This window comes from Protobothrops mucrosquamatus, unplaced genomic scaffold (genome assembly GCF_001527695.2).
Source record: "Protobothrops mucrosquamatus isolate PMUCROS unplaced genomic scaffold, P.Mucros_1.0 scaffold3428, whole genome shotgun sequence".
Taxonomy (NCBI): domain Eukaryota; kingdom Metazoa; phylum Chordata; class Lepidosauria; order Squamata; family Viperidae; genus Protobothrops; species Protobothrops mucrosquamatus.
The window spans coordinates 33,557-45,608 of NW_015389408.1; the positions used below are offsets into that span (position 1 = coordinate 33,557).

General features: G+C 42.9%; 1 protein-coding gene across 1 annotated transcript in view; it reads right to left on the reverse strand.

The window, feature by feature from the left end:
- Positions 1 to 12,052, reverse strand: part of SEC11C (SEC11 homolog C, signal peptidase complex subunit) — a 16,912-nt gene that overhangs the window by 1,425 nt on the left and 3,435 nt on the right. Inside the window, exons 2-6 of the mRNA XM_015826997.1 lie at positions 11,473 to 11,522; positions 4,766 to 4,875; positions 3,713 to 3,862; positions 2,487 to 2,606; positions 792 to 849 (exon numbers count right to left, since the gene is read on the reverse strand). Of these exons, the coding sequence (XP_015682483.1) occupies positions 792 to 849; positions 2,487 to 2,606; positions 3,713 to 3,862; positions 4,766 to 4,875; positions 11,473 to 11,514 (480 nt within the window). The 5' untranslated portion in view covers positions 11,515 to 11,522. The remainder of the gene's footprint in view (positions 1 to 791; positions 850 to 2,486; positions 2,607 to 3,712; positions 3,863 to 4,765; positions 4,876 to 11,472; positions 11,523 to 12,052) is intronic.

Here is a 12,052-nt window from a genome sequence, read left to right on the forward strand (position 1 = left end):
ACCACATGTGATAAAATGTTCCTTCTTTAATTTTACATTTCCAACACTTCGGGTCTATGTTTTTATACATTTTGGCCAATCTCGCCGGTGTTAAATGCCATCTGTAAATCATTTTATATTGATTCTCTCTATATGCAGTTGATAGCGTCAATTTGCAATTTCTGTTCCATAATCTTTCCCATTCCTCTAAATTTATATTGAAACCCACGCAGCACCTCACACACACCACTCTGACTTACACAGTGCTTATGTGTACCTCCTCGCACCTTCCCCGACCCCCGCCTCCCATCCACCTCCCCAACATATGCGTCACACATATTTCTCCCAATCCGTGCAGGGCCTCTCATATTCCTCCTTGCATATTGGTGCACCCTCCCAGACACTCTACGACCTACTCAGCATCTCTTGTGCACCCTGCACTCTTGTGCATCCTCTCCAATCCACATCTCTCACACCCTCAGTGAGCCACAAAGCATCTCTCACACATCCTTCAATAAATTAGTTTCAAATTGCTGGCAAAACTGTGCAAAACTGGCTACTTTCTCCTCAAATCTATTGAATTATTAAATTGATATACAGCCTGACCCCCAACATTCCTTCTGGTCCCTCCAGATGGGTTGAAAATATGATTCCCATAATTTCCTGCCCTAAAGAGAAAACTATGTGAATGGTAAATGTCAAGCAACAGGATAAAACTTATTAGATAGTATTTTTCTCCTCTTGTATAAGCAATATTGTTCATTCTAAATCTAAAGATCATTTTATAGATTCTCAGCTAAATCTATACCCACCTTAAATTTTGGATAATCGTTCATGATTATGGTCACCATTCCAACATACGGCAAAAACCTAATTGACAGAAGTTAAAGAGAGTTTGTTTATTAATCAATATAGTCATTAACTCAGCATTGGTGAATAGTAAATGTCAGGCATTATTGATTTAATATATTAATAAGTAAATTTACATCCTATCTCTTCATATGAATAGTATCAAGGTTACTGATATTAAATATAAGATACAATATGATGATAATGCAAAACCACAGAGTTTAAAAAATACACAAGCTAAAAATGTTTCTTTAGTACACCTCTTAAAACACTGAAAGCTACAAATGTTGCTGCCTGCATGAAGCCACATATAGTTAGTCCTCAATTTACAACCGGTATGATGCTTAGTGACTGCAGTGTTTGTTGTTAAAACCATAGTGTTTGCTTAACAACATGGTGATTTGCTTAATGACTGCCAGGAAAAAAGACTGTAAAATCAGGTCATTCATGTGATGACCCACTTTACAGCACAACTTACAACTGTACAACTTACAACTGTAAAGGGCAGGCTGTCAACGCTATGACAATGGATGTCAACGCTCTGACAACTGAAAATCAACGACCATTTTCTCTTTGCTTTTAACGTGCCTTTTCTGCTGTTTAGAGTTCAGATGTAGAACCGGGGATGGGGTGAATGCTTGAGGGTTTAGTTAGCCATAACAGTGCAGTAGTGTGGGAACTCAAGGACAATGTCTGATAAGGTTTTGGTGGGCTGAGGAGTCGGAGAGGAAGCCCATGTTTTGCGCTAATTGGGGAATGTGATTTATGACAGCTTTTGTGGGGGTGGGAATTGCAACTTGTTACTTTGTATCTGGGGGGAGGGAACTTTAGTCTTGGGTTCAACTATGTAAGTGCTGACACTTTGTTTCCTAATAAAATGTTCTTTAAGGAAGAATTTCTTGCCTTGAAGTTCTTTTGACTGGTTTCATCTATCGGAACCATGACACAGGCTCCATTACGTTTGTAAGTCAGGAACTATATTATTAGCCCTGTTGAATCAAGCCAAGGCCCATCTTAATTCATCATTTTGTTACACCAGATACTTCTGGGGTTCTTTTGCCATTATGCCCCTGCAAACTGCATTAGAAGCATCTTCCCGGCCTAGTATTTCCTCATTGTCTCCCCTCCAAGTACCAAACAGATTTGAACCAGATTAACTTTTTGAAGGGGTTGCTACCTGCTGCGATTCTCCCTCAAGCTAGACATGACTTCTGGGAACTCACGGACATGTCCAAATATTTTTTTTGGAAATAGTATGGAGGCTATCTCACTCTTTCTGAATTTTTTTTTTTTAACTTCCCAATCTAATGTTCAGGTCCTGGGTTTCCTACAAGTTTTTCATTTAGAAGTACTATCTGCTGTAGACATCAAAATAATAATTTAAACCAAATTTAGGGTGACATGTATTTCCACCTAAAAAATTCTCCTAATTTTCAGACAATCCCCGTTGTCAAAAGGGTTTCCCAGAGCTCTTAAAAATAATTTTGAGGATTGTATGTGGCCCCAAAGCCTCTGGTGATTCATCCTGAAATAAATGTATTTTCCAAATCAAACCACAATGCCAGCGGGGGAAAGACAAAGAGAGAATCCCATCTGCGTAAGTCACTGATATACCAGAGTTCACAAAAGAGACTGCTTGCATAATTAACTTAACTTACCCTCGGGCTCTGCCTACGACATCTTTCTTTTCTAGCCAGTTCTGTCCTTCTTTGTACAAACCTCTGTCATCAACTTCATTATTATCGCCCTTGGTCAAAAATTTGATGTTGCCATTTTCTCTGCAAGCAAGCAACAGGACAGGGAATGGATCAGCACCTCGTTGATAACCATTTTTGAAACTGTTTACAAAGCAGGTGATAAGATAGCAACACGTACATATTGTCCTTTCTGTATTTTAATAAATGTCCAGGTGCTTTAGGACTCCTGCTAACAGAGCTAAACAAGTATTTGGCTCTCCCCAGTGCATTATCTACTAGAGGTAGTCCTTGTTTAATGACTGGTTGCTTAGTGACTGTTTAAAGTTACAATGGACCTCCCCAGAGCTGCTCACGATCTATTTTCAAAGTTCCAACAATCCTCCAATGTTCACTTGATCACATTTTGGGCTCTTGACAACCAATTCAATTTACATTTGCAGCATCCCACTCATGTGGCCAAGATTTTCTGGTATTTTTTTTTTTTTTTTTTGCTGATTTCCAGTCTTTAACTTCTGGTTTCCACCCATTGAGAAAAATTGATTCATTTAACAACTGCCAGGTTCACTTAACAACTGCCGCAAACAAGATACTGTAGTAAAATCAAGTGTGGTCATGTGATGACCTGCTTAATGACTACAATCTGCAACAATAATTCTGGGGCATAATTACAGTTGTTAAGTCAAGAACTATCTGTTTAGTCACAGATTCCTCGTATATATTTTCTTTAGAACAAACCCAATTGCATCGTGGGCCGTATCATATCGTGATTTGTTTTGCTGGGGTGGGCGTGGCCTGTGCAGGCCACGTGCAGGCCACGTACTGCGTGTTTGACGTACCTGCTCTAGAAAAGAAATCTGGAAAACAAGCACTCACTATATACGAAAAAAGATTAAGTGGCTAAATAAGTTACTCCCTCCCTTCCCATCTTTTAGCTATTGTATTTTTTTATATTTTTGTAGTATTTTATTTATATGGTTTTATTTTTTAATATTGTAAGTTGGCCAGAGTTACCCTGTGGTAAGATGGGCGGCCAATAAGTTTAACAAATAAATACATCATTTTTGTCCCGATTCTGCTCATTTCCTCATCTTAACACTACCCACTACTTGGAAGCCAGCTCTGAAAAGCCTTAGCCACCCGACATAGGCCTGCTCTGAATTATTTTATAAGTATTAAGTATTATTTACTTTTCGTGAACTTTAATCACTCTGTGCACAATTGGAATATCTCTTCCTTCGACTTTGAAAACGACTATTTCTCCGGCCCTGATGGGGTCATCTCGGAAATTTGTCAAGAACAAGAGGTCTCCTCTATGGAAGGCTGGTTCCATACTACCACTAGAAAAGGAGAAAAGAATATTTAAAATTAACACAATGATTACCAAAGAATAAATAAGCATAGGATATTTGACACGGGTTTGTGTTACAAGACCGAAAATGTTTCAAATGTTTACCCACAATAGATTTAAATTAATAAAATTATCCCAATGATGCAAGAAACTCTGTAAATCTTTTATCTATAGAAGCCCAATGTCATTGTACATTATTGGAAAAGTTCAATAAATGCTTATTTCGGTAGTAGGGAATATATGTAGAACAGGCTTAAAATGTTGAGTTCTTGAGTGGTCTCTCAATTTGATCATTTTCAACCAACATCAATGATGATGTTACCTAAGCTTGCAATGAAATTTCCGCAGGAAAGCAACCAAGTTCAGAAAGCACCAAGAGCCCAACAGTAAATAATAATAATAATAATAATAATAATAATAATAATAATAATAATAATAATAATAATAATAATAATAATAATAATAATGATAAAGTTGGAAGGGACCTCGGAGGTCATCTAGTCCAACCTCCTACTTATTTTTAACATGTGTAGATGAGGGTGTAGGAACCTATAATCAAGGATTACCCATGGTTTCTCAGTCTGCCACCATTGTGTATGAAAGAACACACATGTGTTGCTGACTAATAAGGCTACTTATACAACACTAAGTGCTTTTTGTAGGAAGAAGATCAAAAAGGAACAGCTAACTTACTATGACCTAGTCAAATTTCATAACACAGCTTATTACAGATGGAATTTACTAGGGAACGTATTGAAGAAATAATGTTTATAAAAATCATAACCTCTCACTCACAAGCACTTTTCCTATTCCCAATTTGGTACAGGAATGAGACAAAAATTATGGGCTGCAGACTACCCCAGCAAACAAATTCTTCACAAAAAAGACATACCTGAGCACTACTACAATTGGACTCTCACTCCCGGTGATAACAATAAGGCCTTTCCATATCATTAGGGCTGAAGACACGATCATGGCAAAATTTAAAACTTGGTAATAGAGCTATAACAAAAGGAAGAGCAAAATGAAAAGAACACATTTCATACAGGGTCTTTGATCGCATAATCACCATTGCTGCTGTTATTATTTCAAGAGGCACTGTACTCATTTTTTGATTCTACAGGATGCACCGCTAAGTATTTCCAAATTTAAATATTAAACACAAATTTAATTTTCACACATACAACACCAACAAAGACCTTAACAATTTCAAATAAAGGAACTTCAACTAAAATATTAAAGAACATTAACTTGGATATGAAAAGTAGATCCAGTAGACCAGTGTTTCTCAACCTTGACAATTTTAAGGCATGTGGACTTCAACTCCCAGAATTCCACAGCCAGCATTGCTGGCTGTGGAATTCTGGGAGTTGAAGTCCACATGCCTTAAAATTGTCAAGGTTGAGAAACACTGCAGTAGACGTAAAGGAGTTTTGAGAACAGGAAACTGTCTTATTTGGTGTATTGCCCTTTCAGGTTTTTAGTGGCTGTGTAAGTCAAAAGACCATGTATTTGCATTTACTATAATTAGACTGATCAGAAAAAAGTTGCATTGTCCATAGATAAAAGGTAAAGGTTTCCCCTGTCTAGTCATGTCCAACTCTAGGGGGTGATGCTCATCTCTGTTTTTCAGCCAAAGGAGTCTGGATTGTCTGAAGACACTTTCATGTGGCCAGCATCACTATATGCCAAGGTGCACAGTGGTATCTCACCAAAGTGGTACCTATTTATCTATTCACATTTGGATGTTTTCAAACTGCTAGTTGGGCAGGAGCTGGGGCAAGTAACGGGAGCTCACCCCATCACGTGATGCTCGGGTCTTGAACATGGGCTGTCAGCTTTCCAGCTGGTAAGCTCAGCATCTTTAACATGTTTTAAGCAGTTACACCTGACTGCCTCCACAGAACAAAGAGCAAGGGGTTGAGTGACAAAGAACAGGGACATAAATAGACAGATAAATGTTTTATAATCTTCATATTCAACAAGCACTGGTTTCTTTCCTTAGAATAGTCACTCTTCCCAGGGTGCTGCATTTTTTATAATGAAGGCAGCAGTATGGCAGATATGTGTGTGAAGTAGGGCAATCAAAAACTGATCAACAAGAAGAACAGCACAACAACTGAAGAGCCATAAAGTAGATCAGCACACAGAGAAAAAAACAACATTAAGCCTTTCTTGTCTGCATGGGGTAATGGTGCAAAGTTCCATGCCAAGAGGTGGCCCAGTTTTCCATTTATTTAAAAAAACAAATAAACTGCTAACAAGGAAAACAGATTTATTTGCCTCCCGGTACTAGCTCAGTAGAAGCCTAAAAACAGAACCGCTGATTTACAACTTGTTAAAAGGCTACTTAGCACCAGCTCATGCCACATATTTGCACCCGCTCATAAACAGGTTCATGATCCTCACCAAAACTGGCTCTGAAAATAAAAAAAAACCCATCACTGTTCCTGGAGTGACAGAGACCTTTGCAGGGTTAGAAGTACTATAGCAAACTGCTTTATTCACACTACTTATTACCAATAGTAATAATGCAGGTAGCTCAGGGTTGGAGTCCTTGGTGCTCTTTGAACTTGGTGGTTTGCTTGCAGATGTATAGTGCTACCACAACCATCAGCATAGCACACAAACCAGTTAAAGCCCCCCCCCCCCAAACATCTTAAGTAAACCAAGAGACTCGGTAGACCAAGAAGATAAAGAACAGGACTCAACAACCACTATGTAGGAAAAACAGAAGACTAGCAGAGCTCATCCATGAACACCAATTAGCAGTCAGAAGACACAATGAAAATTTCACAACACATGGACAGATTTAACCATAGTTTCAACTGGGGAACTGTGAACATCCTAGACCAAGGGTGTCAAACTCAATTTCACTGAGGGCCGCATCAGCATTGCGGTTGCCCTGGGGGGTGGGTTTGGCCAGAGTGGGTGCAGCCTCCTGGGTGGGTGTGGAGTGGGTGTGGCCTATTGGGTGGGCGTGGCCAGTTCTACATCATTCGTGTCAAGGGTGCCTATGGGGCCCTGGGCAGGAATGGGACAGATCTGAGGGTCTCTGGCAGAAGGGGGTGGGACCGGGGCAAGTGCCAAGGCATGGTCCACCGGGGCAAGTGCCAAGATGGCCACCACAAAATTGTACATTGGCTCCCGGCCGGCCTGGGCCAGGGCCAAGGCAGTGGGGGCCGTTCCCTCACTGTTTCCAGGATGGCTTCGCGGGCCACATGAAACCATTTTGCGGGCCGCATCCGGGCCCCGGGCCTTGTGTTTGACATGCCTGTCCTAGACCAAGCTAAATCCAAAAACATTAGGGAATTAATGGAAGCTTGTCACTCGGACAAATCAGCCATCAACAGACACATAGAGATAAACCATATTTACACATCATTCAAAAGAGACAATAAGAAAGTTAAGAAGGAAACAAAAAAGAACAAAACACATCTTCTCCAGCAGCCAACATCCAGATAAGCAGAGATTAATACCAGACAAAAAGAGAGAAAACAATTGCCCTAATCAAAAAGCTTTCAAAGAAACAAACAATCAGGCAGAAAACAGTATCTAATTAAGGAGAAAACCACATCCCCACCAACACTGTAGGACAAGCTACTGCATATAAACAAAGAGCAAACCCTACACTCACTAATTTCCCACAATGTTACAAGCAAACAACCAAACTCAGAGAGAACCAAGGACTCCACATTTTATACACTGCTATTGCACTTCCAATCCAATCCATCTATTATTAACTTTAAGTGGAAATCTGTGTTGCCCAAATCAGTGCTGATTTTAAGATATTCAGGCAGCTGAATGCATGTGCCCGGGGAAAGCATGAGGTCCGCAGCCTGCCTACTTTGATCTAACGTAAGGTCAATCAATCTTTTAGTGATGGTCATGGGGAAGGATAATGATGAAAGTGGATGGGGCCAGCATGTATTTTCCCTCTGCTTTGGCACAAGGTATCAGCATCTGCAGAGAGGGTCAAAAAAGGCAAGATGGCAGACGCAGCACTGTGATGCATGTCCTTATGTCATAATGCTTCTTCTACCATCTCACCTTTGGCTTCAATCCTGTGAATCTTGAAGTTGCCAAGTTTGAGAAATATCGGATTTAAATGGTTTTTGCTTTCATTTACATTAAAAGATAAGTGCTTTTTAAAAAATAAAAAGGCAAATAACACAGGACATAGACCAGTGATGGCGAACCTTTTAGAGACTGAATGCCCAAACTGCAACCCAAAACCCACTTATGCATCGTCAAGTGCCGGGCAGGTGTGGCCCATTGGGTGGGTGTGGCTGCGGTGGTAACGGCCGACTGGGTGGGGCTAAAAAATTCAATCAATCAATTCCAACTTTGCAAGATCTTTTTTCTCCTGCGAGAAGTTGAAATTGACTGATTGATTGAACCTTTTTTTTTTTTTTTGCACACGGCAGCGGAGACCTAAAGCGAAAAGGTTTTATAAAACCCAGCTGAAGGCCTAGGACTGGGGTGACGGCGCACGTGCCCACAGAGAGGGCTCTGAGTGCCGCCTCTGGCACCCATGCCATAGGTTCGCCACCACTGACATAGACTGTAAATATGAAGGAAAAAAAATGAGATTCAAGAAGCATCCAAAATTCGATCTTTTTCAATTTGCAGGTTTTCTGCTTCAAGACATCAGGATTTATGTAGGGCAACCTTTCTTTCTGCCTCTCATTCCACTTGAAGGGAAAACAATGAGACAACATGATATGCCAAAGGAAGTTCAGTATCAGAAAGATTCAGCAGGTAAAATTACTAACACGTGGAAACACCTTGCTAGTATATCTTGCAATGACAATGCATCTTCCCCCCCAAAAAACAGATGTTTTAATGCTCCGAGGAGGGTTTTTTGCTTTGTACTACCTTGCTTTGCCCAGCACTAAAAAGAACCAAATCTACACCACTTGTACTTCTGACTGAAAAATAATGGCTCTTAATTTTTTTAAAAAATACAGAAGTCTTTCTAACCAAGACTGCTGATTTCAAGGTACAGTATATATGTTTCAAAGCAGTATAGGTAGTCCTGACTTAACAATGATAATTGAGATTGGATCTTCGGTCACTAAGTGGTGCGATTGTGAAGCATGTCACATGACCTCAGTGCTTAGTGATGGAAATCCCAGTAGACCAGACATGTCAAACACAAGGCCCGGGGACCGGATGCGGCCCGCAAAGTGGTTTCATGTGGCCCGCGAAGCCATCCTGGAAACAGTGAGGGAACGGCCCCCGCTGCCTTGGCCCTGGCGGGCTGGGAGCCAATGTACAATTTTGTGGTGGCCATCTATGCTGAAACGCATTCAGTCTTAACTCCACAAGGCTATCTGGAAACAGTGAGGAACCAGCCCCTGCCGCATCGGCCCCGCCCCCTGGGTGCATGCTGGGGAGGTGTCACCCTTTGTGAGGAATGAAGAAATGGACCATGCCTTGGCGCTTGCCCCGGTCCCACCTCCTTCTGCCAGAGACCCTCAGATCTGTCCCACTCCTGCCCAGGCCCCCAAAGGCACCCTTGATGCGAACGATGTAGAGCTGGACACGCCCACCCAGTAGGCCACACCCACTCCATCCACGCCCACCCAGTAGGCCTCACCCACCCTGGCCACATCCACCCAGCCCCCGAGGACAACCGCAATGCTGATGCGGCTCTCAATGAAATTGAGTTTGACACCCCTGCAGTAGACCCTGTTACTGCTAATGACTGGTATCACGGATCATTAAGTGAGGATATCCTTGAAACTTTCTGATGGCTTCCAATGGGCAGAGTCAATGAGGAAGATGGCGGGAAATTGCAAGTCATGGGTGGCTCACAAGCAGGCCTGTGGCTGGATCAGTGGCTGTAATGGCTTGGTGTAGTCAGACTGGGAGTGGCTGTTGCCAGAGACAGGAAGGTGTGCAAGTTGTCCTATGTTCTGCTGGCCATCATCCCCAACTGATCTTCACCTTCTTCCTCCCATTGCTAATGAGAACACACAGTCTGGCACTTCATGAAGCTGCAGTTGCCCCAATCCAGTCCAGCACTGCAACACAAAGCTGCAGCTGCCTCAGCCCAGCTTAGCACCATAAAGCCCAGTGTTGCAGCACGAAGCCCCGGCTGCAGCTACCCTCCCCACCTTGCCCTCCAGAGCTGATCTTCACCCTTTTCTTGCTCTTGCTGCTGCTGAGACCTGCCCAGCTGGGCTCTTTGAGAGGTAGCTGCCCGTCACACACGGCTTTCTCTCCTTCTTCCCTGCTTCTGCTTCCTGAAGGGCCAGGCTGATGTGTTTCATCAAGAGTGGAAGCAAGAAGATGGCGGGAAGCAAGGAGACGGCAAAGGTCATCCAGGTGTCAGAGCACAAGCATTGAAGTCCACAAGTCATAAAAGGGCCATAGTTCCCCACCCCTGGTTTAAAGCGAAGAGATAATAATAATACTAATAAAGTTGGAAGGGACCCCCTGCTCAGGCAGGAAACCCTATACCCGTGGTGGCGAACCTATAGGAAACCCTACCCGTGGTGGCGAACCTATAGGAAACCCTACCCGTGGTGGCGAACCTATAGGAAACCCTACCCGTGGTGGCGAACCTATAGGAAACCCTATACCCGTGGTGGCGAACCTATGGCACGCGTGCCACAGGCGGCACGCAGAGCCGTCTCTGGTGGCACAGGAGCCATTGCTGGGTTGAGCTGTTCCCTCCTCCTCTCCACGCATGCGCAGCTCTCTGCGCATGCGCAGTCTGGGAATAGGCGAGAGGCTATAAAAGGAGCAACTTTCGGTGGAAGCAGCATTTGCTGCAGACAGCGAGAAAGTGAGCACGAGTCGGAGCGGACAGCGAACAAGCAAGCAAGTGAGCACGAGCTGACAGCTCGGTGGCCACGCCCATTCAGTGGCCACACCCACCCGGCACCCAGCAATGCATAAGTGGGTTTTGGGTTGCAGTTTGGGCACTCGGTCTCTAAAAGGTTCACCATCACTGTCCTATACCATTTCGGATAAATGGCTGTCCAGTCTCTTCTTAAAAACTTCCAGTGTTGGAGCATTCACCGCTTCTGGAGGCAGGTTGTTCCACTGGTTAATTGTTCTCACAGTCAGGAAGTTTCTCCTTAGTTCTAGGTTGCTTCTCTCTTTGGTTAGTAATAGCTTGACTCCCTCTTCTTTGTGGCAGCCCCTGAGATATTGGAACACTGCTATCATGTCCCCCCTCGTCCTTCTCTTCATTAAACTAGAAATTCCCAATTCCAGCAGCCTTTCCTTATATGTTTTAGTCTCCAGTCCCCTAATCATCTTTGTTGCTGAGGGGAGATATGTGGGTGAGGGCTGTTAAAGAGTACCCTGCGATCGTAAACGTAGATGGGCTACCAAGTGCCTGAATTCTGATCATGTGACCACAGGGGCATTCCAACAGCGGTAACTCTGAGGACTGGGTATAAATGTCATTTGTTCAGCACTATCGTGATTCATAAAAGTTGCTGAATGAATGGTCATTATAAGTATAAGACATCAATTTCATTAAATCAATTCAGACCGTGCATACAAACAATTTTGATACACACAAGCTCAAGTCCTTGCTCACAAGCAGACCCAGCAAAGCAAACTGTACTCCTCTTTTACCTGGCGCTTGTTCATTCGCCGCAGGTCTCCAAAAATATCCATTTTGAGAGCTATAAGGAAAGAAAACAAAGATCTTATTCTTAAACTGGACTGAGTGTGAAAATGCTAAGGGGTTTCTCACACTATCAACGGGTGGTGCCCAAACTAAGCCAAATTGTAATAAACAGGGTACGAGAGTTGGCACCTCTGACAGTTATCAAGTGCGTTTGGTAGATTTCAGTTGTATCGCTCAGTCTCAATCCCTCCACCTATTTTATTATTTTTAAACTGGAAATAGCCTACAGTACTCTCTTCCAAGCTGCTGCCCCAACACTTCTCTGCTCTTAATGAATCCAGAGGGTCTCCCAGTGGCCCCATTTAGGGTTATCCAGAGTCTTCCCAGGAAGGGAAAGGACCATCTACAGGGCCGTGCAGAGGAATTTTCTGTGCATCCGGAGGATCAAATTGCTTGGATTCATTCCCAGTTGGATACCAAGCATGATGAAAGTCCTGTGGAGATGCCTAAGGAGCAGACTGTACTAGGTGACAGTTTGCTTCTGGGTCCAATGAAAGGTATTGGTTGTGACTTATAAAATCCTAC